Raw genomic sequence first — 27340 nt, forward strand, 5'->3', positions numbered from 1 at the left:
AGGCCATGAGAGGCAAACTCAGCATCAGCTGACACCCAGCTGACCTACTTCGTCCAATCACAATAGTCTATCTATCAAGGATGGCCTATATATATATATATATATATATATATATATATATATATATATATATATATTCAACACAGCATTCTTGCTAGCTTAGCTAAGCGCCTGACAACATCCCACCTCCTCCCCAGCCATGGGCACCTGCAGGATTTAATCTATGGGTATCCACAGAAATCTGCCTAGAGGTCTGCACGGCTCTTAAAATGAAACCAGACCCGAACCCGTGTGGCCCGATCCTACTTGGCCCGAACGATACTGTCAGATTTTAAGCACGAACCCGAAATCGCTTACTTTCTAATATCTTTTCCTAGTATCTTCTCCTGGTATAGCTGTATTTTATGTAAGCATATAGACAATTCTTAACAGTACTGACACAGTAAACATACACTGTTTTAACAAGTCACGGCAGCCCCTTAGTACACTAGAATAGAAGGGAAAAAAGCATTACTGTTTATTTGCTGAAACTTCACCTGGTGCAGAACAATCTGGAATAAAATGTTGCATACCTCTAAATCTGCCTAATAAACCTTATATCTAGGGGGGGTTCAGGGGTCGCTTATTTAGCGTTTTCGCGCAAAATAAGCAAAACACAACAAAAAGAGCAGAATGGAGGCGTCTCAAGACTAGTTTTTATCAGTTGAAGTTCTTTTTAACTTGACACAGCATCTAAAAATGCAGCGCTCCAGTGAGAGATGCTAAAAACACAGAAACGTGACACAGTTTCCACACATGGAAAACGACTGAAAAACAGCGCGAGCGGACGCAAAATACGTTCAGTTTGAACAGCCCCTTGTTCACATGGCACTGCTGAAGTTTCTCAAAGTTACCTCTCAAAAAGACAGCCTTTTGTTTCAGTTGACAATAGGTAAATTTACACTGTATCCAGCGCTGTATTCGTAAGTAACCCGATATTGTTTTACTGTGTAAGAAACCGCTCCAAATGATTCAGTGAGAGAGAGGTTCGAACGAATTGTACTGAATCACGAATCGATTCAGACAGTTTTGCACAGCCCGTTTGGCCAATTCATTGAAAAGAACCGACTCAAAAGAATTATTCTTTGGCGAATTGCTAGTTCTTTTAAACAGCCAACAGAAACGGGACACATTTCATGATTGGTGAAATATTCTGAGTAAATGTTTCTCAGAGGTCAGTCTGGTACGCAGAGATACCCCTCTTCAGGAGTCTCCTTTCCTTGGATATTTTACCAAATGTTATGTTTTCATATATATATATATATATATATATATATATATATATATATATATATATATATATATATATATATATATATATATATATATATTCGACTTTCACAACATAGAATGGTTTTCTGCATAATGCTTCCTCATTCAAAAGCTCCGCCTGGAATGTACCTGAAAAAAAAAAAAAAAAAAAAGATTTTAATATAAATGTATAAATAATATATTTTAACATAATTTTAATATATTTATAATAATACTGATTGTGCCGCGCGCTGCTTGCGCCTCGCGCCTCTTTTACATTCAAATAAAAATAAAGATCTAACGAACGTATTCTGCGGTGAGTTGATCAAGCATTCCGTCGCGATGGGTGAAAGCTGGGTGATACACCCATTGAGTACCGTAAGGTAATTACACTCCGTGTAATCGCCATTATATAAACTAATAAGATGTATTTTTTCTGGTAGTGACTAATAACATGGCAGTAATCTTTTAGGAGGTTAGTAAGGGAGAACGTGGCAACAGTCTCTCTTGTCAAAAGAAAACAAGTTTCACTTTGAGAGACTTAATTTTTTTTTTTTTTTTTTTTTCGTTTTTTTTCTTCTACCGTCCAAATTTGTGAGGACTTGTCTTTATATTTAGTTGTAGTGAACTTATGGGAAGTTGTCTCAAGGGCTGTATCTCAGTAACTGTATGATTTTGAGTTAAAAGTATAGTTAATTACACAAATGCTTGTTTTCTCCAGCAGTGGTTTTGCATTTTGGTTTCAAACATCTAGTCCAAAACGGTCTCAAATTAGAAAAGGCCTAATTTTTGGTAAATTGTAGGTAAATAAATGAACACAATTAAACCACACTGGGATCTTATATTAAATTTTTTTCTGATAAAAATGCTGACTTTTGCTTTTGTTTCTCCTACAGGCATTACCATCTTATGTTTATGGTGGCCTTGACATTCGTGAACCTCATAACAATTCCTCTGGAAATGGCATTTTCCGAAGACATGCATGATGTTGCCCACAAATGCTGGCTGTCATTTAATGTGTTTTCAGACATTGTTTTCTGTTTTGATGTTGGCCTCAATTTTCGGATTGGTTTTTTGGATGGTCAGGTATGAATGTGTCTTCATTTTCTTGTAATGTAATATTTAGATATCAAATTTCACTACAAGAAATGTTTAACCCTTAAATGCATGGTAATTTTCCCAAACGCTCTTACAAATTCAGGTTTAGAAACCTGGCACTTATATCTATCAAAAATGGATGTACAAAATGCCCAGATAGTGTAACATTTAACAAATATTTTCAAGACAATTAGAAAACAATCTAATAAAATATATTTTGATGTTTTATTTTTCATAAATTAAAGAGATAATGTAACAAATCAGGACAAATCAAGAACAGGATTCATTATTTTCACACTGATATTGAATCAGTCAAACACATATTGAGCAACACATAACACAGAATCTACACATGTGTAATGTATGTTTAACTTATATGTAGCTTATGTGTATTATTATTTCTGTAGTACACCCAAATGACAATAGTCATAAACTTTTCATGTGTTGTACTTGCTATAGTTTACTTCAATGTTTCTTCATCAAATAGCAATGTCAAATGTAAATCAAGACAAACACTGAAACATCAGCACCACCTTGTGTAAAAAAATAAATAAATAACAAGTATATTATGTATGTGTATATGCATATAAAATAATGATAATTCACCATTGTTGATAGTTCATTGATGTACAGAAAGTCAATGTGATATAGTATTTATTTGTATGAATATAGTACTCATTTCTATTGTAATACACAAATAAATAGATATCCTGTGATAGTAAACTTAAATAGATTTGAAATAATTATAAAAAATATTATAATAATAAAAAACGACACTCTTACATACCTCGGGTGTCCAGAGACCCTATACACTTTTGGTACTTAATAATAAAAACTTTTGTGTGTGTGTGTCACACTATTTATAAGAGATAGATTGAGGAATACTAAAGAGGTTTGGACACAACTCCAAAAAATGGATGAGGTACAGGGGGTGGAATGAGTTCCCGGGTCTTTAAAGACCCGAGGTATGAGTTTAAGGATTAAGATGTTATCGTATTTGTTTTTTATCTTGTCTTTATTTATTTATTCATTTAGATGAGCATTTGATTAATTCTTATAAAAATTTATGGCTTTACCTTTTTGTTTCTTGTATAGGTGCCCATCCTTGATCCAAAACATATCCGAAAGGATTACTTGAGTACTTGGTTCTTTCCAGATGTGATTGCTGCTTTTCCTGTGGACATTATCATTGTTATTTTGGTAGTTTTGTTTAGCCTGTTAATATTACAAGCATCATTCATATAACATTGATATTAAATATACATTAAGTAACCCTTCTCAAAAAAGCATGTTTAATTTTTCTCAGGAGCAACATTATCATGCGGATGCAAGTTCGCTGATAGCTTCGAAGATGTTGCGGGTGCTTATGTTTGTGAGGGTTCTGGGTCTGATTCGTCTTCTCCGTGTACCGAGGCTGCTGAGATTCTGCTCTCAATTGGAAGGTGTAAGTTAAGTTTTAATACAGCTGGTTTCTCACTTTCATATTTATACAGGACAATAGTGATGGGATGTCTGATTCTTTTCCACAAACCAATTAAAAAAAATGATTCACCAGTTCTTTTACGTCATTGTGTAATGACGTCACTGTACATAATGCTAATACCCCGGCATTGTGGAATACATGCTCAAACACATTCAATAAAGCCATATGTAAGCGCATATTGCTCATTATTACATTTTATTCAATTAAGTTTTTATAATACGGGTGTTTATTGTCATCAATGTTTCATTAATGATAAAGAACCCAATACTGACACTTATATACAAATGCAGTTTTTCTATGTGTTTAAAGCATATAAAGTGAATAAACTAGTTTTAATTAACTCACCTCTTTTACAGAAACCATGATCCAGCTCATAACAACATCAAATGTAATCTGCATGCACAATACTCAATAGTATATTTTACATTTAACAGATGCTTTTATCTAAAGCAACTTATAAATGAGGAACAAAACAAGCAATTTGTCGTACAAAAGTCAACAATATCTTCAGTATCGCACTGCCAAGTTCTCACAGTGGCTGCAGTAGTAAAGATGCTAGCTTTTTTTTTTTTGTTAAAAAGTATGTGCATTTAGTGTTGATTGGTTAAGTGCTTGCAGAACAGATGTGTTTTCAGCTGTTTCTTGAATGCTGAGATGGTATCAGCAGATCGTGTGGAGGTTGGAAGCCCATTCCACCACAGAGGACCAGACAGAGTGAATGATCGTGAAATGGACTTTGTGCCTCTTTGTGACGGGACCACCAGGCTCCACTCCTTCATTGGACGCAGAGAGCGATTTGGGACATAGACTTGGAGGTGTGAATTGAAGTAAGAGGGAGCTGTTCCATTAGCTGTCCTGAAGGCCAGAGTCAAAGCCTTCAATTTGATGTGGGCAGCTACTGGCAGCCAATGGCGTGAAATCAAGAGTCGGACCCTCTTTGGGTGATTGAAGACCAGCCACTCTGCAGCGTTCTGGACCATCTGCAGTGGCTTAATCATGCTAGCTGGGAGACCGGCCAACAAGGCATTACAGTCTTGAAATGACCAGAGCTTGGATCAGGAGCTGTGTAGCATATTCAGACAGGAAAGGTCTGATTTTCCTGATGTTGTAAAGCACAAAGTTACAGGACCATGCGGTTGATGAGATGTTGGCAGTGAAGTTAAGCTGGTCATTCTCCACCACTCCCAGGTTACGGGCTGTCCTGGCTGGAATTAGCGTAGTTGAACCAAGATGAATAGAGAGGTTGTGGTCAACAGATGGGTTGGTTGGGATCACGAGGAGTTCTGTCTTGGCAAGGTTGATCTGAAGGTGACATTCCTTCATCCAAGCCGAGATTTCTGAGAGGCAGGCAGAGATACGAGCTGAGATGGTGGGGTTGTCAGGCTGGAATGACAGGTAGAGCTGCATATCATCTGTGTAGCAGTGGCAGGAGAAACTCATTTAGTAGTAAAATTAATTTAAGTAGTAAAACTAATTTACATCTCTTGACTGAAACATTTCACCCCCTCATTCATGTCCGCGGTTCACGCATGCTCAACAGCAGCATACTCATCAATTCTCAGTATGTCGGACACCTCTAAAAGAGGTGATTCTCAGTTCAGTACACCAGTGACTCAAGAATATAAAATAAAAATTATGCAATAAAAGTCATCTTTTCTATGTTACTCAGAGTTTTTTGTCCTAAGCAGCTGCAACGAGCAACAGGACATTCCGTCGATCGCATGGTTGCTTTATTTGGTGTCCGTGATGAATTGACACCGGTCCAAAATGTGATGCGTGGTGCGAGCACGAGGCGATTGTCTTTGATCCGCGACTGCTTTTGGGTCCTTGAATAAGGTATAACGTGCGAGTAAGGGCAGCTGGTGGAGTTTCTGGTACCACCCTCGGGTAAGATGGTGCCCCCCTAGGGAGTTGGTGCCCTACGCAGATGGTGTAATATGCTTATAGGGAGCGGTGGTACTGGTAGCTACCTTCAGCCTCCATCACACTTTTTGAGTGGAGGAGGACCTCTGCTGCCTTGTGCTTCACAGAAACCTGGCTGAGTGAAGCCATTCCGGACAGCGTGTTACATCTGCGGGGCTTCCAGCTGTTCAGAGCGTTAGTTAACGGGGAAAACGAGAGGCGGTGGAACATGCTTTTACATCAATGAAAGTTGGTATACAGATGTAACAATGGTAAAGAGGTGCTGTCCTAATTTGGAAGCGCTCTTTATTAACTGTAAGCCTTTCTACTCACTGCAGGAGTTTTCCTCGTTTATTCTGGTGAGTGTGTATACCACGCCAAACTCGTGTTTGAATGCGGCACTGCAACAGCTGGCTGATCAAATCACAGACATGGAACAACAATACCTGGACTCAGTTATTATTATTCTTGGGGATTTTAACAAAGCAAATCTCACACATGAACTGCTCAAATACAAATAGCACATTACATACCCCACCAGAGACAGGAACATACTGGATCATTGCTACACAACAATAATGGATGCATATCGCTCTGTCCCTAAAGCAGCTTTGGGACTCTCTGATCACTGTCTGGTTCATCTTCTTCCAACATACAGGCAGAAATTAAAATCAACCAAGCCAGTAGTAAGGACTGTAAAGAGATGGACCAATAAAGCAGAGCTTATTTAAAGTTCAACAATGACAAACCGTGGTTTACAGCAGAGCTCAGGCAGCTTAGTCAGGCCAAAGAGGATGCTTACAGGGGTGGGTATAAAATCTTGTACAATCAGGCCAGGAACAAACTGAACAAGGAAATCAGAGTGGCTAAAAGAAGATACTCTGAGAAGCTGAAAAACAAGTTTTTAGCTAATGAACCTGTGTCAGTGTGGAGTGGCATGAAACAACTCACAAATTGCAGGACTCCTACCCCCAACCCTGTGGTGGACCAACAACTGGCTGACGAGCTGAATGTGTTCTACTGCAGATTTGAAAGGCCCAATCTCACACCCCACACCCACTCTGACCTTCACTTCACGCAAACACCAACACCTCCTGCAACCCCCCTCCTGCTACTCAACCTGCATTTAAGATCTGTGAAGATGATGTAAGCTGCGGCTTTCGGAAACAAAAGACAAGGAGAGCTTCAGGCCCAGATGGCGTCTCACCAGCGTGTCTCTGATTCTGTGCTAACCAGCTGGCCTGCATCTTCACAAAGATCTTCAATAGATCACTAGAGCAGTGTGAAGTCCCATGCTGCTACAAATTTTCAATCATTATTCCTGTCCCAAAGAAACCAAAAATCACAGGACTTAATGACTACAGACCTGTCGTCCTGACGTCTGTGGTCATGAAATCATTTGAGAGACTGGTGTTGGCCCACCTGAAGAACATAACTGGACCTTTCAAGATCCCCTTCAATTTGCTTATCGAGCAAACAGGTCTGTGGATAATGTAGTCAACATGGGATTGCTTCATATCCTGCAACATCTGAACAGACCAGGTACATATGCAAGGATCCTTTTTGTGGACTTCAGTTTGGCTTTCAACACCATCATCCCAGCTATACTCCAGAATACATTACACCAACTCTCTGTCCCATGTCTATCTGTCAGTGGATTACCAGCTTTCTGTTGGACAGGCAGCAGCTTGTGAGACAGGGGAAACTCACTTCCAGCACCTGTACAATCAGCACTGGTGCCCCCCAGGGACATGTGCTCTCCCCACTTCTCTTCTCCCTCTACCCCAATGACTGCATCGCCAAGGACCCCTCTGTCAAGCTCCTGAAGTTTGCAGACGACACCACTGTCATCGGCCTCATCCGAGATGACGATGAGTCTGCATACAGAAGGGAGGTTGAACAGCTGGCTGTCTGGTGCAGTAAAAACAACCTTGAGCTGAACATGCACAAAACGGTGGAGATGATTGTGGACTTTAGGAGGAACACCCCAACACTGACCCCCTCACCATTCTAAACAGCACTGTGGCAGCAGTGGAGTCATTCAGGTTCCTGGGCACTACCATCTCACAGGACCTTAAGTGGGAGACACACATTTACTCCATTGTGAAAAAGGCCCAGCAGAGGTTGTACTTCCTTTGCCAGCTGAGGAAGTTCAACCTGCCACAGGCGCTGCTGATACAGTTCTACTCAGCGGTCACTGAGTCTATCCTCTGCATTTCAATAACTGTCTGGTTTGGTTCGGCTATGAAATCAGTCATCAGAAGACTACAAAGGACAATTCGGACTGCTGAGAGGATTATTGGTTGCCCCCTGCCCTCCCTTCAAGAACTATACACTTCCAGAGTGAAGAAAAAGGATGGAAAAATCACTCTGGACCCCACTTACCATGCCCACTTCCTTTTTGAACTGTTGCCTTCTGGCTGATGCTTCAGATCTCATGAACAGTTAAACTGCCCCATTGAGCAATAGCTATGTGTAATACAGAGTTTAATCTTTTTTTTATATTTATCCAACACATCCAACCTCTTCTGCCATTTCATTCCTCTGAAAAAAAAACAAAACAAACATTTGCACCATAAATAACAGATTGGTATTTGCACTGTACATAACAGATAAAAGATTTGTATTGGATTGCACTACGAATGTGTATGTGTGTATGTATGTATGTGTGTGTCTGTGTGTGTATGTACGTATGTGTATAACAATTTTTCATTTTTTATTATTATCTATGTCTTGCTGCTGTTTTTGTATTATTTTTGTATTGTTGTACACTGGAAGCTCCTGTCACCAAGACAAATTACTTGTATGTGTAAGCATACTTGCCAATAAAGCTGATTCTGTTTTTGAAACATTGAAAATGGGCATTGAAATGCCTCTATTCTTCCACTACAAACTCTTCAGTTTTTTTCTCTGGTTTGTGTGCAGCTATGTTGTGTTTTCTGTTGTTGATATCGCTGGTGGTCCTGTTGAAGTGAAACAAAATGAGTTTTCGCTTGAATGCCCTGCCTCGCAAAATAGATTTCAGTTTGTTTTGCATCAAACCTTATCGTATGCTTTCATAAGAATCATGAGTCTCATGGAATAATTTCTTAGACTTCTGACCAGGGCCATGTCTAGGCACAGGCGAACTAGGCGGTCGCCTAGGGCGCCATCTGCTGGGAGGGCGCCAAAGATGAAGCATCTGCCATACCCCCCACATGGGGACACCAATAGGGATCTCGCCTGGGGTGCCAGAATGGTCTGAATTGGCCCTGCGTCTGAATTATACTTTTGTGTCCTTTTGAAAGTTGAAGAGGTGGTCACTGTAAACTGCCATTGTATGACATCACTGAGAATTTTTTTTTTTCTTTCACAATTTCTCCCTTTGTGTTAAGAAATTGAAAGTCATATAGGGTTATAACAACACAGTGGTGAGTAAACAATGACTGAATTTTCATTTTTGGGTGAACTATCCCTTTAAGATAGAGTAAATTGTAATCAGTGTTGACTTGAGACTTGAACTGTTTCAAATGATTCAGTCTGATTTGGTGAACTGGTTCAACTTGTTCACTAAAAGAACCAGTTCAAAAGAATGATTTGTTCATGAACTGGACATCAATACAGGTCAACACTTTGAAAAATGCAGATTCCAGAAAGACCCAAAAGTACCTACATTATAGACACAAAATGGCCAGTTATTTTGTCTGTTTTTGCTTTGCCATCGAAAATGGTTCCATTCAACCAGAGCAATGCATAGACAGACAGACAGCCTGTCTGGAAAACCACGACAGACAAGCAGTGGGATAGAAAACAGTGAAGCATCCCAGAGCTCTTGGAATGCCACTTATCCAATCAGATTAGAGTGGAAGCAGAACAAACTGTTGTATAATTTCTGACATTGAATATCTTATTCATCATTGTAGGTCTCGGATATTCAACTTAGGAGATCATTCAGATATGTATTTGTTATCCTGATGATATTTCTTATTTGGCACTGGAATGGATGTATCCAATACTTCCTTTCTGCAGTGGCAGAGTTTCCCCCAGACTGCTGGGTCATGAGAGAGAATCTCATGGTATGTCTCAACTCAATTTGCTATTGATTTTGAAGATATTGTTTATTCAAATAATAAAAATAAAAGAAATAAATAAACTTGCATGCCCTGCTTTACTTGTCTTTTTCTGTCACAGAATACCTCAGTTGGGGTAAAATACTCATTTGGTTTGTGCAGAGCTCTCTCTCAAATGACCTTGATGTCAGCTGACCCACCAACACGTATCTGTACATCACACCACTTTCTTTCATTTTGAGAAATTGTAATCAGTTTGTTTTGGTACATAAATATAACACCTGAAAAAAAGGCGCATTTACATTGATGTGAAATGATTTTCTGATTTTTTTGTAGGTATGGAGGAATGGTGGAATGCTATGATTAGTAGGGTGATTGGATTTTTAATTTTGATTGCTCTACTTGCCTTCATAATCATAACATTTGGTAACGCTCATAAGAAAAAGGTGCTCTTAAGTGGCTTTTCGAATTTTTGCTGATGTTTGTTGAATAAATACATTAATTCAAAGGGATGTAAAATAATATTATACCATGACCAATATATTACAGAAAAAAATGCTGAAATCTTCTGAAATCTTCAGACTGCTGCCTAGGGCCTTGCGCCAACGCATTACTCAGCATTACCAGTGGCAATTCGAAAACAACATCCTTGACACAGTGTCAAAACCACTGAAAAAGGTTTGCAACTAGTTAAACTGAATAAAAGAAATAGATGCATTTTCTTTTCTTTTTTGTGAACTAATAAATGAATATGCCTTTGAAGGTATAGAGCACAACATTGTCCATCCACTTTTCTAGCCATCTGGGTTCTGGAAGTATTTTTCCCATTTATTTTTTTCCATAGGTTTTTATAAAATCCTTCATAAAGGAACCTTTGATGATTCACAACATTATGAACTTTGATTTGAAGCTAAAAATTATTTGAAAATTGGACAAAAATACAAAGGTACAAGACCATGTACTTACCATCTTTTACAAAGGCACAAACTACAATCCCAAAAAGCATTGCGAATTAGGAATTGAATAAAAACGATGGAAATATCTAATGCTTTTGATTTAAGGTTGTTTATTATAAGTATAGAAACAATATATTTTAAGTTTACTGGAAAATATTCCGATATATACAAATACAGTATATTATTTTGAGGGTGTTGGGAAACCGACACGATTGCGTCATACACAGTGCTTCATGGAAGTGGGAGGTCACTGCCGGACTTATTTGGCGGGCTTTGTTAACTGCAGTTTTCTGATTGGTGGATCTTTCTTTGCTGGACAATGGGTTCCGCTATTAAACAAGTTTTTAATTTTTTTTTTCAACAATGAAGTTGAAATTTTGCAGACTGAAGGCTTCAACAAAGGCATGTACCATCGATGAACAACCTCGGAGCTCACGGTAGGTCTGTCTTTAAAGTTTATAAGTTATCGTTGAAAATCAATTATTCTATGGAAAAAATAAATGGGATTTTTACTTCTGAAACCAGACTATTGCACTTTATTGGTTGTTTTCTCGGGTGTGTGATGTTATAAATGATGGTGTGCGGTGTGCATATTTTCCCTTGATTTCAAGTCGAATACATATTTACAATGCCATCATGATTGTGTTAATCAACAATTCCCTCAAAGCTCAAGTGTGTCATTTTTTTTATGTGTAAATACTGTTTCTTGTCTATAAGTATTGTATAATTTCTGTAATTCCAAAATTACAAACTTCAGCATCAAAAGACTTTCATTTAAACTTAAAGGGATACTTCACCCAAAAATGTTAATTCTCGCATCATTTACTCACCCTCACGCCATCCCAGATGTGTATGACTTTCTTCTGCAGAATACAAATGAAAATGTTAAGAAGAATATGTCAGCTCTGTAGGTCCATACAATGCAAGTGAATGGTGGCCATAAATCTGAAGGTCCAAAAAGCAGATAAAAGCAGCATAAAATTTATGCATATGACTTCAGTGGTTAAATCAAAATCTCCACTTTCAGATGTGAAAGTGAAACTAAATAGGCACCACATGTGACTTTCAGATGTGAAAGTGGAGATTTATAGTAAAAAAAGGACTTAAATATTGATATGTTTCTCAACCACACTTATATCGCTTTTGAAGAGTTGGATTTATCCTCTGGTGTCTTATGGATTACTTTTATGCTGTTATTATCTGCTTTTTGGACCTTCAGATTTCTGGCCACCATTCACTTGCATTGAAAGGACCAGCAGAACTGAGATATTCTTATAAAAATCTTAATTTGTGTTCAGCAGAAGAAAGAAAGTCATACATATTTGGGATGGCATGAGGGTGAGTAAATAGTGAGAGAATTTTCATTTTTGGGTGAACTACATTTTAACAATGATATGTTTCCTGTTTCAAAGGATATTATGGCAGCCGTCTGTTCTAACTTGCTGACAAAAGGATCCCTGCTCAAAAACTGTGATACAAATTTCATCGAAGCCATCTTGATGAAGTTAGAGTGTGAATTCTTCCAGCCAGGTGACATCATCATTCGTCAGAATGCTCAGGCTGACCGCATGTATTTTATTGAGTTTGGACGGGTGCTGCTGAAGACTGACTTCAAGACTGAGGTGCTGTGTGATGGAGACTACTTTGGAGGTGACGTATGACAAATGTTTTGTAGTATGACAGTTGGGATTCAGGTGATCCAATCACAAGGGTTCAGTGGTCAATACAGGTGAAAAATATGTGATCCGATCACTTAAACCACTACTCACTTGTCAATTGACCATTTGCATGAACAGCGTGATTTTTGGCAAAATATTCTCATAAATGAAATTGATAATATTTTTAAGTGGACTGGAATGAAGTGATATTGTCAAGCATATTTATCTGACTTTTTTTTTTGTTTTTTGTTTTTTGGTAAAAGAAATTGTTAAATTACACAGTAATTTGACTGAAAACTGTTGAGACTGTGAGTCAGAATCAAGGCAAACGATTACCAGTCACTTGAAAAGAGAAAAGCATTTTGATAGCGATTACACTCCTGATAACATTAGTGTAAGTGAACAACTGCTCACAACATCTCATAACACTCTATGCTGCTGTGAACTCTTTATTTACTATCGCCTTTATTAAAGGGGACCTATTATGCAAAATTCAGTTTGAACATAAACCACCCTACAATGTTAAAAGTCCACCCACTCCTCTTTCTTATATTTCTATTAATCAAAAACTGTGTCTCAAAATGACTTGTTTTCATATCCACTCTGAAGTGACGTCACTTTAGAGCAGGCCATGCCCACGACTGGTGATGGACTCCACCCTATTATCATAGATCCTCCCCTGAGTGATCGACGCACAGTCCGCCATTTTTTTCCGCACTGGAGCAGCTACATTGAAAAGAATAATGTCTCAGCTTCATAAGCGTCATACGTGTTCTGTTGTAGGCTGTAAAAGTGAACATAAGAGTCTTCATGTACTCCCGGCATCAGAGCCACTGAAGACGCAGTGGATAAGTTTTGTTTTTAAAGAAAATGTTCCCCAAAACATACCAAAATTCGTGTATGTTTGAGCAAATCATTTTACACCAGACTGCTTTGTGAATGAGGGTCAATATAAAGCAGGCTTTTCTAAATATTTGAATCTCAAGCATGGATCAGTACCAACTGTTCATGTTCCAGCTTTATATCCTGAAGATGTAAGTATCGCACTTTATATTTTGTGAATGTTTGTAAATCGCCTGATGCAAGACAACCCCCTAAAATGTCATGTCTCGTTATAGCGCATAGCTAACGTCATTACAGTATATTTTTGTGTTGCTCATCCATCGTTGCTAAATGGCTGAAAAACACTCCGGTATTTACGGTGTCAGTCATATTGGTTCTGATTTGCTGTTGCTATAGTATCCGAAGCAGGAGCTGTAAAGGCACAGCCCTGTTCCGAAAAGGGGGCGGGGAGCAGCAGCTCATTTGCATTTAAAGAGACACACACGAAAACGGCGTGTTTTTGATTCCACCCAAAAAGAGGCATTTACAACATGGTATAATAAATGATCCGTGGGGTATTTTGAGCTAAAACTTCACAGACACATTCTGGGGACACCTGAGACTTATATTACATCTTGTTAAAAAGGGGCATAATGGGTCTCCTTTAAGACCTGAATCAATATGTGAATTAATTAAGTTTTTCACTTTCATTTTCCTTGGAGCAAATGTAGGTGTCCTCACTGATGTTATGAGTGATAACACTGGAATAACACAGTTAACACAGAATCAGGAATAACACAGTTTAATCCATATCACGTTCTTCTCGAGATTTATTTAAAGATTTTTATTTTTATTTTTTATTTTTTAAAGAAAAAACAAGTACCTCATGTCACTATTACAAATGGCCCAGTAAGTTTTTACATTTTATGGATAATTTCTATAAAATTCAGCTTAAAGCTGCTCAAACAAACATTACTCCCATAGACTCTAATTGGAAAAAAGCAAGCGCTTGTCAGAGAAATGGCGTACGCCAACAGTTGCTCAGATAGGATTGGTCAGAAATGCTTTTAGGGTGGGGCTTAGCGAAGGGTCAATTGTCTGTTGTGCTTAAACAAGGATTTTAAGCTTTAAAATAGATTATAACACAGTAACAGTTATTCCAGGTGTATGAGACACCTATGGGTGAATTCCTATTCCTATTCCTATTAAAAGTGAAAAGGAAAAACAATTATAATGGTTTGCTACTCTTTGCAAACATTTGTACAGAAAACACTATTGTACAGCATTTTTGGCACCATTCTGAGTAGGAGGAGATCAGCAGTTACAGAAATACTCAAACCAGCCTGTCTGGCACCAACAATCATGCCACGTCGAAATCACTGAGATCAAATTTGTTCCCCATTCTGATGGTTGATGTGAACATTAACTGAAGCTCCTGACCCATATCTGCATGATTTTATACATTGCAGTGCTGCCACCCGATTGGCTGATTACATAATCGCATTAATAAGTAGGTGTACAGGTGTTCCTAATAAGGGGCTCAGTGAGTGTATGATATTATTTATTCCAGGTGTATGAGACACCTTTGGGCGAATTCCTATTGAAAGTGATCATTCCTATACCCTACTTACTCCGAAGGACAGAGCTCTTGATGTGGGCACTCTGAAGGGTGCATGGCATTACTGTATGAATGTACTGTTTGCTAACAGTTTTGCAGAAGGGCACTTCATGAAAAAAGCTTTCATTTGGAACGACCCTTCGGGAGAGATCCCTATATCTTACGTGAGTAAACAAATGAGTCAGTAGCCTCTTATCCACCATTTGAAGAAGTTTTTGTTCATGTTTCTGCAGATATTGGTGTACTTCTCAGAGGAGAGCAGATAGCAACCGTTCATGCTGTGACCGGCTGCAGGCTTTTCTCCTTGTCTGTTGACAAACTTCAGGAGATTGAAGAGGAGTTCCCAGAAGAAATCAATATTCTGAGAGTAGCAGCTCAACAGCGTAAAAATGATCTAGAGCATAAGGGGCTGTTCACACAGAACACGTTCTTGCTTCGGGACTGCTAGACCGAACGCAGTGGAAGGGAAAAGAACACAGGGACCTTGAGACAAGTTTTTAACTTGATGCAGCATCTTAAAAATGTGCCGCTCACAGTGCAAGACACATTGCAATGGTCAAAGACGTCTTTCTAATGGATGTTTACATGGACCAACAATTAAAATATAGCACAGTAGAATCCAAGAACTCATTCTATGTGGATGGCCCCTAAGTTTTTCATTATAATATATTTGATGTGCTAGAATCTTTATTTGACTCTCTGGTTAAGAGTTGTGTTTGTGTGCTTTACTAAAGGAGCTGACCTGGAACACCAAGCTCCATCCACATCCAGCAGTGTGTGAGACAACAGTCCAGGACCTTAATCTTAATATCAATTCAATTTGATAATATTTTTGTTTTATTATTTTTTATTTTTTATTATTAGTTCTTGTTCATTGTAATTTTAATTATGTAATTTTCTTAATGTAATTTATATATTTTTTTTTATTTTAGTTTTAATGTAATATACAATTTAATTCATAACATAAAATAATCTATTACATATACAGTACATATAATCATACAATCAGGGGCTGCCTTAGGGCGGTGCGACCGCAGCATTTAACCTCGCCATGGGCCCCGCCTTTGCTTGGAACAGCCCTGCATACAATGTTAAAATAATTTTAATTAAAATAGTTATAGAATAGATATGAATAGAATACATAATAATATAATATAGAAGAGAATGTATTTCACAAATTAAACTACTTTCTTTTGTTTCATAATTGTAAAAGTACATTTTAATAAATAAATCGTTGACAAAACTAATCAAGTAGTAGTTTTAAGTGACTCTCCTGATGAATACAATGTGATACGAATAGTATAATGAATGCAATCATAGTTTTTGTTTTGGTGTGTGTTGCCTTCTGACAGTCTAAGATCTGTTATGTGTTCAGATCTTGAATCTTACCTTAAGTTCAACACTGTTTTCAGTTTGCTAGAAATATAGTGAGCTGCATGTATATGTACATTCATTATGAATTAATAAGAGAGGCCCAGTGAAATAAGGAATATTTTACCCCAAAACAAAAATTCTGTCCTCATCTACTCATGTTCATGTTGTTCCTAACCTGTATGATATTCATTTAAGGAAAACAAAAGGAGATGTTCACAAAGAAATACACTCAGACCTCTTGTTTCATACAACTTTATACATACTGTAGAATCGATTATTCTTTTAAGATAAAGAGGAAAGATTGCCCACATGACTTGTTTAATATCAGTTTGAGTCAAGATGTGCAGTCATTATACACAAATATTCGAATTCTGTGATTGACAAATCAGAATCAAGTATTCCAGAGAGCAATGTAATAACTTACTTCAATTCACAGAGTCTCTCAACTGAAGTATATGCATGCTGATGTCATCAAAGGGAAAGGTGGTCGCTGCCATTTTCCCAATACGACCAAGGTTTGCTGCCTCACCTTTTCCCGAGAGAACAAACAAAACATGTTAATCCTGAAAGAGTATAAAACTGTCCATTTCACCTTATATCCTTAGTTTTATCAGCTTGTATCAGCACACTTAAAGGGATAGTTCCCCCCAAAATGAGAAGTCTCTCCTCATTTACACATCTGAAGAAATATAGAAGAATATCTCAGCTCAGTAGGTCCTTAAAATGCAAGTGGATGATGATCAGACCTTTGAAGCTCCAAAAAGAACAGACAGTCAGCATAAACATCATCCATACGACTCCAGAAGTTAAATGAATGTCTTCTAAAGCGAAACAATTGCTTTTGCTGTGAAAAAGATAAATATTTAAGTTTTGAACTATAAATCATTGCTTCAGGGTAGCGGCCGTATGCGTATTCACGAAAGGGCGGAGTTCACGCGGTCTCGTGTGATGTATTTGCGTTGGCATGTTATGGATGTACTGGAATCTCACAATTTTCACTCAGTTGAGACATCCAGGATGAGCACACAAATGCACCATTGTGAGTAAACAAACAAATACAAATCTAAACCAAAACCAACTGAGCTTCTGTACAGCATTCCTCCAACTCCTTTTTTAAGCAGCGCTGCTCTTCCAGGTGTGTCACACGTGCGTCTGTTCCCTTGTGAACATGCCAATGTGATTACGTCACATGCACGTACTGCTGCTGACCGGAAGTGATGATTTATAGTTAAAAAGTACTTAAATATTGGTCTTTTTCACAGTAAAAGTGATCGTTTCACTTTAGAAGACATTAATTTAACCAGTGGAGTAGTAAAGATGACGTTTATGCTGACTGTCTGTTCTTTTTGGAGCTTTAAAGTTTGGATCACCATCCACCTGCATTTTAAGGACCTACAGAGCTAAGAGCTTTTTTTATTTTTCTTCAAATGTGTTCTGCTAAAGAAAGTCATAAACACTTTGGCCTGGCATGAAGGTGAGTATATGCTGAGAGAATTTTCCTTTTTGGGTGAACTAACCCTTTAAGCGTGCTCCATATTTTGGTGATATGATGACGCATAGACTGTTGGGTAGTTGGCTGTAATTTGCATTGCAAAGGGCGTGTCGCGCATAGTATGCATTTCCACCATAAAATGGCAAATGGGACACCCTGCTGTCTCACTGTCTTAACAGAAGCCAAAGCAAAGGCCACGAGATCACAAGTCCACATCTTGGAATTAAGTCTTTCATCATAGCTAGTAAGTATCGGGCTGGATATGACTAAAATAACTCTACACTGAGCTGTAATGTACTACACATTCTGTGGCTCTGGAACACAAAGATGCCATGGTTGCTGACAGCCATGGGTGTATGCCCCACAAAATCTACTCCCCTGGCATAAAGTAGGCAGATTCTGGGGGGCATGCCTATGGCCGATGACAACTGGGTTTATCTGAACTAATTGATACCACCATAAGAGTGCAACAGTCAGGATCCAGAAGTAAAAATCCCATTTATTTTATACTTAAACAAATTTATTTTTAATGATAAATTAGAAAACTTTAAATACAGACCTACCGTGAGCTACGTGATTGTTAATTGATGGTATATGCTTCTGTTGAAGCCATCAGTCTGTGTTCTTTCAACTTCATTATTTTTTTTTAATTTATATTGTGTTTAAGAGCACCATTTCTGGTGAGGAACTATACTACCCAAGACCCAGAAGGGAAATGATCCACCAATCAGAGAACGCTTGCTAACAAATTGCACCAAACAAGTCAGTCCTCCTACACTCTCAAACTACTGATATACTGTATTTGCATATATCTGAATATTTTGCAATAAACTTACCAGTATACTTACAATAAACAACTTTAAATCAATAGTTTTACATTTTGCCATCCAAAAAACTGCCCGTCAATTATACAAGTTCTTCTCCAATTTACCCTAAAAAGGAATGGCACAAATGGAGATATTGGTGAATATCATTATGCATGAGGGAACCAAAATATATGCTTTGAAATTCAACTCATTTAAATAACACATTCAATGCACAAATTTGCATTTGCACAATATGAGTAATTACTGAGGAATCCAGGAGAGCAGATCACAATTTCAGCCTTTCTTGCTGAATACCTAGAGGTGAAACACTCATTTACACATGCCCATGTAAGCACTCATTTCATACAGAGTTTTTCTTTATCTTGTTAGATCAATAATTATCCCAGGACCGACATGATTCATTGCAGAGTCTCAAGGTCTCAGGGTCTCGGTTGCACAGTGAAAGTCAATTTGCTTGGAAAGCATCAAATGAGGGTCTTTCAGTCCTATTCTTCAATGTTCCATGCGATACGATGGATGACTGCAATCTGAAAAGCAAGAAGAGCAAATATATGTATTTGTTCAGAGAAGGCTTGCTGAACCAAATGTCAAAAATCACAGTTTAATACATTTAAAGATGCTTCAATAAATCTTTGATTCAATGAACCAGAGTTTGATTAAAATTGTTTCTTTGCTCAATGCTTCGTGATCTGAGAATTAGACAGTGTTTTGCAGGCTACGAAAGAAAACGTTGAATGAATGTTGCTATTTTCAATATGTCCATTTTCAGTTTTCAAACAAGTTTTATTTGTAATTTTTTTTTTTTAGCTTTGTTACAAAACCTAACATTTTCAAGTGTCCTAGGTGCACTCTGGACACCTTCCAAAATGTAAGCAAATAAATTATGCTGCCTTGTAAGATTGTTTTGGCCAAATTCTAAAGCAGTATCACATACTTCATACTATACTTATAATTCATGCAATACTGAAAAAGCTTCACTAAAATAGTTCAGTGTAATTAAAATGTTATTTTATCCCATAATTCTGTCTGCTATGTATGCTTATTAAAGTATTGTGCTGTTAGTTTAGCAACACGCTAAAGTCATAACGTTGAATCTCCTAATTGATATGCTGCTCTCCAAGTAATTTATGAAGTTACATGACGGTTAATGCTTACTAGGAAGGCAGCTCACTAGGTTAAATGTGAACATGTGTCTGTGTGCAGTTATGCCTGTCAGTCGGTTGGTGAAGGCTGTACTTACCATGATAGATGTGTTTCTATCACACCAAGAGTCTTATTTTCTCATCAGTCTTTACATAGCGTGAAACTGTAGGTCTTTATTTTGTGGTGGGAGAGCGGGTTAGAGCTGTCTGCTCATGGTGTGGTGCTACATTACAGCACAGTGTTGAGCTCTGCTAAGTTCTAACCGAGCAAGAAAGCTGTTCTAAACCACTGTTTAATATCAGACGGTTGATATTCTTGTTTTTTGTTCAGTAGACCGAATGACATCTTCACAACATCTCAACACTGCAGGCAAGTGACACAGCCAAACTGGAACACTCACTTTATAATGAACAAAGCTGTTATTTTGCAAGCTCACAAAACAAAAAAAAAAAACAAAAAACAAAAGAAAAAGATAACCAGGGCTGGATAGTAGAAAAAGTGAGTGCCGAGTTATTGTTTTTTTTTTTAAAGTATAGCCATAAAGATGTAAAAATTAAGTGTTAACATGATATCAGTGTGATAAAATCACTAACTAACATTTTCTGTGTAAAGTTATAGCCAATTTTACAACTTCGTTGCCATGACGATGTAGCCAACAAACCCTAAAATTAGTGAAAAAATTATGATTCACCTTACAGCCCAAATAATACATGAGTTTTAAAAGTAGAATAAAAACTGCTTACAGAATTGACTGGTGTTGCGTCGTCATGGCAACGAAATTTTAATGTTGGATATAACTTTACACAGATAAGGTTAGTAAGCAGTTTTATTAAACTAAACTAATGTTAACATGTTTAATGTTTATGTCTTGTGGCTATACTTTTATATGTATTGTGTGTATTTTGTTGTTTATGAAATGGCCTCCAGTGTTATTTTTGGCAGTGTTAACTATTTATTTTAATTTTATTTTGTATATATATGGATCAGTTCAAATGTATTGGAGTTATAGTAATTTTTTCTCCAAAATGTCACCATTAACATTTATACTTCCCAAAAATCTACTTAAATACATTAACAAAGTATTTGTACTATGTTAGAACCTCACCTCTGGTGAACAACTGTATTAGGTGGCAAATAATTTTAGACTACAATTAGCATTGCATCACTGATCATTTGCATAAGTTGAGCTCTGCAAACTTTGTCACATTGCCTTTGTCACAGTCGCAGTCGCTCTATTATCAAAATGAATGACATCCAGACGATTTGTCGCTGAAAATCGCTGTCATTATCACCTCTTTTGTGCAGGCATTTTCCATACATGACACCCAAAAATGCCCACAACTGCTTCAGCTCAATAGAGAGTGAAAACATGTAGCCTATATCTCTAAATGAGGCAATTACTATAAACATTGTATTCCATGTTCAGTGTAAGTGAAAGCTAACAAAACTAAGAAAATCAACTATATAAAATGGTTTGTATTTCTCTATGAGTGTGCTATTTCTCCATAAAATAGTTTAACCACAAATAGAACTCAGCCTAAATATAAAATCACTCACTTGAAACTATTCCCTGAAAATAAATGGAAAAAAGAGAGTGAACAAAGTAGAGAGTTAAAACTTGCTGCAAAACTTGTTAAATGCATTTCAGCTCTAAAAGGAAATAAACAGCAACCGATCAAACAAAAACATAGATATAGTCTATACTAGACAATAAAACAAAATGATTGACTGTTCCACAGAGATCAGACATAGTTGGCAAACATTATCTGAACTGAAATTGATGCAATTATTAGTTTTTATTACCATAGCACCCCACTTTCCCTTGGCGCTCGACCTTTCACCATGAGCACATTCTCCGAAGCAGCTGCGGGATGCCGCACATACTGTAGCAGAACATGTGACTCTAGATGACTGACAAAATGTAGACATTTGAATAACATTTTTCTTTATACATGCAATAATTATTTAATTTAATTAGTCTGAATGGGCATGACACCTCTGCAAGACAGTCCCTAGTCTTAGCATATTTTGAGTGAGGCAAATCTAGAAAACAGGGCAGCTTTCTTCTGTCTGTGATTGGCTGGCTTGGCGAGAGGTCTCAATTACTGCCATTAATCTGGCTGACACTGATATAACAATAAAAAGGTGAGAAGAACCTCTGAGATGTGACCATTAATTAATCCAAGTGTGGACTGCAGTCTGTAATCATGCCATTGTCCTCTGCTCTGTAAAGATGTGCATATCTTCAGTTTCATATTTAATTTTAAATTAAACATACATCACAGAGTTGTAGCTTAGAGAATTATTTTTGGATGTTCAGACAAAACTTGTGCTGTTCCTAAGAGCCCGAGGCCAAGTTGTTTCTGAAAGTTTTTTAGCACCGGCAAATGAAGAATGAGTCGTGATTCTGCACAGATCAGAAACTTTTCCACTCTGTGGTCTGAACACAGATTACTTTCTCGAAAATTTGCTCAAAGTTTGTTAGTTAATATTTCACTGGAACTTTTTATCCAGAGTGACACTAATTACAGGGTCTGAAATAACCTTGGTCCCCATAGAGCAACGCCTTGGGTAAAAAGCATTGCTTATACGTCAAAGACAATAGAGCAGCTAGCTTTAAGATTACAGTAACTTGAGTCCTCAGACTTGTTAGAATACACATGAGGAAAAATCTGAGAAGCAGCAAAAGTCTCCATTTGTTCTCAGTTTAATCTAATTGTTGCATCCGCAGAGGAGAAGATGATCCAACATGATCCCACTGGAAATCGACATCATACTGACAATTGCCATCCCTTAGCATACATTTTTGCATCATTTTTAAGCATGAACACATTTCCCTCTAGTGCTACTGACAGTGTGTTGCACAAGCAGCCTCCGAGAATCGGGTTCTAGTAATGGTGGCGTAAACGTGTTCTCAAACAATGGTGAACATGATTTGGAGGTTGCATTTTAGCTCTAAAATTACATTTTAACTCCACTGATGGTTCAGTTTAGGGTTGGGGTTTGGGCTAGGGGGTACAGTTAATAAAATATCTATTCTTTTTGATTGTACAGTATTTCTTCATTTTCAATTTTTGCTTCTGCTCCTCACACAAAACTATCAAATGGCTTCAGAAGAATTGGAATATAGTTCATCAGTCATGTGGATTACTTTTATGGTGCTTTTTGTCCATTTTGGAGCACGACAGCCTTTGGTCCCCATCCACTTGCATTGTACTGAAGAGAGCAGTTTGAACATTCTTCAAAACTTGTATTGTGTCCATAGAAGAGAGAACATCATACAGGTTTGAAACGACATTAGTGTTGGTAAATGATGATAGAATTTTCATTTTGGGTGAACGATCCCTTTCAAGTCCTCACTACAAAAATATAAATGTATTCATTTTCTACCATAATCCAGACATAAATTTGCAGTGGATAAAAAAGACTTTGCCCTCTGAGTTTTGTCTGTTTTTCATTAAGTTTCACAGGATATTTTCCTTCCAGAAGTTTGTGTCTCGAGAGAGCTCTAGGTCAAAGTAGATCACCTTGTGTGCAAAAACAAGATGGATTACTTTGAAAAACATCCCAAACGGCCAACCTAATCAGTTTTTCCCCTTTGAAGCATATGTTGCACAAATGAAATATTAATCCAAGATGGCTTTAGCTATCTTTTTAGGTCATTCGCAGCACATTTGAGCTGATATGTTGGCAACAACCTGCTTGAATCCATATCAGCTTGTGTACGTACATGAGCTAAAACATGCAGCTATATGCATTTATTAATTAATCACCGTTGAGAAAGGGGTACTTTCCACCACATGAAACTGATCTCTTACTTTTAAATGTTGACACAGAGTAGCTGAGATTTGTTAGCACTGGTTCAACGTGATCTCATTTGTTTTGTAGGTATTTGAACATTAAGTGAGGTTCTAGCACACTTACATTTTTACATTCTTAGACAAACACCAAAATGCACAATATCAATGTAAAAACATACACCCTTTTGCAAAAAACTTTAGAGATGTTCAAGTTTTTACAAATCCATTGAGGTTTACTGAATATTGAATTCAGTTTGATAATTGATTTTGGCTTGACAAAGCCAACATACAGTACTGTTATTCTACAGATATGGTTTAGCATTTACATGTTTACATTGATCATGGTATAAATGGGGGGGGGGGGGGGGGTTTGTACTTGCTTGTTTTGATTATTGGGGGGGTTACTCCCCGCATCCCCCCTGGAATCTACACCCCTGATCATATATCTCATTAAAAGTAACATATTCAGAATACAAGAATACTTTTAGATTACATATTTATAAAGGTAAGGAACAATTGGAAGAATTATGTGTGATATTTCATTATTATCTTGTCTGAACCGCTACATGTCCACTATTAACATCTAAGTGAGTCTAAACAGCCAGCTAGCTATATGTCAGCAAATTTAACGAACTTAACACTACCTTGATTTCTTTAAAATCGATGTGAAATTGGAGCTGATGTTTTTCTTTATGGAAGGCAGAAGGCAAACAGAAGGCAGTTTATGGTCAACTACAATAACTCGTCCACTTTCGAGCAAGAAAATGCTGCCTGTACCTCCAAGACCCAAAAGCCCCAGCTGTGACATTGTAGCTACCAAACAGGGTTATTTGTGAATGTTCAGAATTACATTTTTAATGTTTTTAACTATTTTTGTATTTTAAACTTCTTTCTAACCCATTATTTGATTGGAATGACAAAGATTAATACACTTTGACACAAAATTGGATACAAAATGCAAATTAATCATATTTTCAAGATGATAACTGGATACCACTTACAGAAATTAAACATGCAACATAGTGAAGTCATGTAACAGTAATGTAGTATATGAATGTTTTTAACTAGGCTTGCTTCCATATTAAGGCCTATTTATGCTTTATTTATTTGTATTTTCTACTTTTTTTTTTAGAGACACTTTTTTTTTTGTTTTTTTTTTTTGTTTGTTTTTTGGGTGCTTTTATTTCTTATACTCCTTTGATTTTAATTGTCAATTTTAGATTTTTCTTTTTTCTGAATCACCTTCGTATGGGATGTTAAATAAATGTATTTACACAGCAATTACAATCACGGAAAACAATGTATCGTGTGCTCGAATGTAATATTGTTTTTTCATTAGTGTCTACCATAAAACTTTTTGGTGACCATGGGCCATTTTTAAAGTATCCCAAAAACCACAACCCACTATGCTTTATTGTTTCACCTGGGATTGTGTTTTCTCATATTAGTCCAATATGGCAAGAAATCCTGTTAATACTGCTCAAACGAGAGGGACAAGTGTTCAGAGCACATCTGCGCTATTCAGAAAAACAATAAAGTTTCTCACTTGATTACCCAGAATGTTTTTCTTTCTGCCTTATTTTTAAGGTCATTATGTGAGAAATATTCGAAAAGAATTCTAACAAAAGTTTATAAAGAAACTGTATTCTGAATACAGGTGCTTAAAAACATAACAGGGCTGAATACTTCATTTTTGTATTCTAAATACGTAACGCCATCACATGTATTCCATTACAGCCTAACCCTGGTTCTGACTTAGCGAGTTATGTCTTTTCTAAATGATTGGAATTATGGTTTTCACACAGAGGACAATAAAAAATCTGTAAAGTCCCATAGACAGTACTTTGATGAAATATTTAAACAGGCCAAGATTATTCACACTCCAACTGTCAAAACAACCTATCTATATATCTATCCATCTATCCATCCATCCATCCATCTATCTATCTATCTATCTATCTATCTGTCTGTCTGTCTGTCTGTCTGTCTGTCTGTCTGTCTGTCTTTCTAGCTACCTATCTATACATCTATTCTGTATATCTATCTATGGGAGAGTATTCAGGAAAGTTGTTTGAAAACAATCATCATTTTTTTGCCAATTCAGTTTGGTAACATTATATTGGCACAGAGACTACACAGCTAGAAAGTTATTTCATCCTTCGGTTAGAGACTTTGGTGACTTTCTGTGTCTCACAGCAAATTATCTGCTTTTATCCAGAGTCAAAGCTCCTTTTTTCTCAGTTTAACACTGCTACGTTCAAAGCCAGTAGGCAATAAGCAGAACAGAGGACAGGTGCTGCAAATTAGCTATTAGCAAGAAGCTTGTATATAGAGCATCTGCTGCTCAAAACTTGTGTAGCAATGTTATTCTGTATTGTCCCTGTCAAATAAACCAATAAATTAAAAAATAATCTTAACACCATAAAAGCAAGAATGAATTTTATATGTAAGTGCTTTTATAAAATTATAAGCTTCACATTTCTGTCTTTAAACCCTCTTCTACCTCAATCTTTGCTTTAAAAAAAAAAAATAATAATAATAATTATATATACACTATATGGCTAAAAGTTTGTGGACACCCCCTTCTAATTAACCAATTTGGTTACTCCATTAAATCCATTAAAGAAAAATCTTAATGTTTCTTTATGTAATGGCTTGGGCTTTGTGTGCTTCCAAATTTGTGGCAACTGTTTGGGGATATCCCTTTTCTGTTCCAGCATGACAATGCCCCTGTGAACAAAGTGAGGTCCATAAAGAAATGGTTTACTGTGTCTGGCGTGGAAGAAATTGACTGGCCTACACAAAGCCCAGACCTGAACCCCACTGATCACTTTTGGGGTGAACTGGAACAGCAACTCTAAGTCAGGCCCCATCGACCAACATCAGTTCTTGACCTCATTGATAGCCTTGTGTCTGAATGAGAGCAGCCATGTCACTACATACAGTATAGTGGAAAGCCTTCCCAAAAGAGTGGAAGCTGTTATTACAGCAAAGGGGGAAATTGATGCCTAAGGTTTTGAAATCAAATGTTCATCAAGCACATATGGTGTCCACAAACTTTTGGCTATATAGTGTATATCTATCTATCTATCTATCTATCTATCTATCTATCTATATATATATATATATATATAAAATTCTTTTTTTCTTCTTCTTCTTTTCTGTGGTAACCAACATTATGCCCAAAAATGCTGTCAATTAAGCTTAGCTTGTATTAAACCAGGAATATTCTTTTAAGGGGGCAACTGAGTCACAGCCAGATGCACTTGACTTGTGTGGCTCTTCATGTTTGGTTCTTTCCATCAAGCACACAGGCTGAAAGAGTGTCAAAGCTACTGAGAGTTGCCACCACAGTTAGGAAGAAATATAGCAATAGCTGCTTGCCCTTGGTAAGTGTTCTTATGTGAACATTATTTCCCTTCAGGGCCATACTGCTGGGGGTACAGAGAGGAAGGCATTCACATAAAAATGAGCTACCTCCATTTCCTGTGAGCCCCCATCCAGTTATACTCACACAGGGGTTCTATATCACGACCTCGTGCACAAAGTCCCATTCCCACAAGAGCATGCTGTAGTTTGATGATGCTGGATGCAACATATTTACTGAAATGAGAGACTCCCAAAGAACGCAACAGCTCTGATGTGCACAGATATTACCAGGTATAAGAAACAGTAAAGATTGTTTTATAGCGCTTTGTATTCCCAATGAGCACCTGAAATGATAATCTTTACCTTTTTTACTTTTCTGAAACATCGTCTTCTTTAGCTTACTAGGTCCCATCTATCAGATCCTGACTTTGTCCACTACCCTGTTTTTTTTTTTTTTTT

The 27340-nt window shown here is 37.2% G+C and overlaps 1 protein-coding gene across 1 annotated transcript; it reads left to right on the plus strand.

Annotated features, from left to right (window-relative positions):
- Nucleotides 1-1632: 1632 nt before the first annotated feature.
- LOC127409976 (potassium/sodium hyperpolarization-activated cyclic nucleotide-gated channel 1) lies at nt 1633-15324 on the plus strand. The gene is made up of 10 exons (XM_051644952.1): nt 1633-1673; nt 2187-2376; nt 3484-3588; nt 3695-3832; nt 9676-9828; nt 9944-10028; nt 10159-10268; nt 10372-10500; nt 12191-12428; nt 15110-15324. Exons 1-10 carry the CDS (start codon nt 1633-1635, stop codon nt 15322-15324), a joined length of 1404 nt encoding a protein of 467 aa, XP_051500912.1.
- Nucleotides 15325-27340: the final 12016 nt, after the last annotated feature.

Source organism: Myxocyprinus asiaticus, chromosome 19 (assembly GCF_019703515.2).
Source record: "Myxocyprinus asiaticus isolate MX2 ecotype Aquarium Trade chromosome 19, UBuf_Myxa_2, whole genome shotgun sequence".
Taxonomy (NCBI): Eukaryota; Metazoa; Chordata; class Actinopteri; order Cypriniformes; family Catostomidae; genus Myxocyprinus; species Myxocyprinus asiaticus.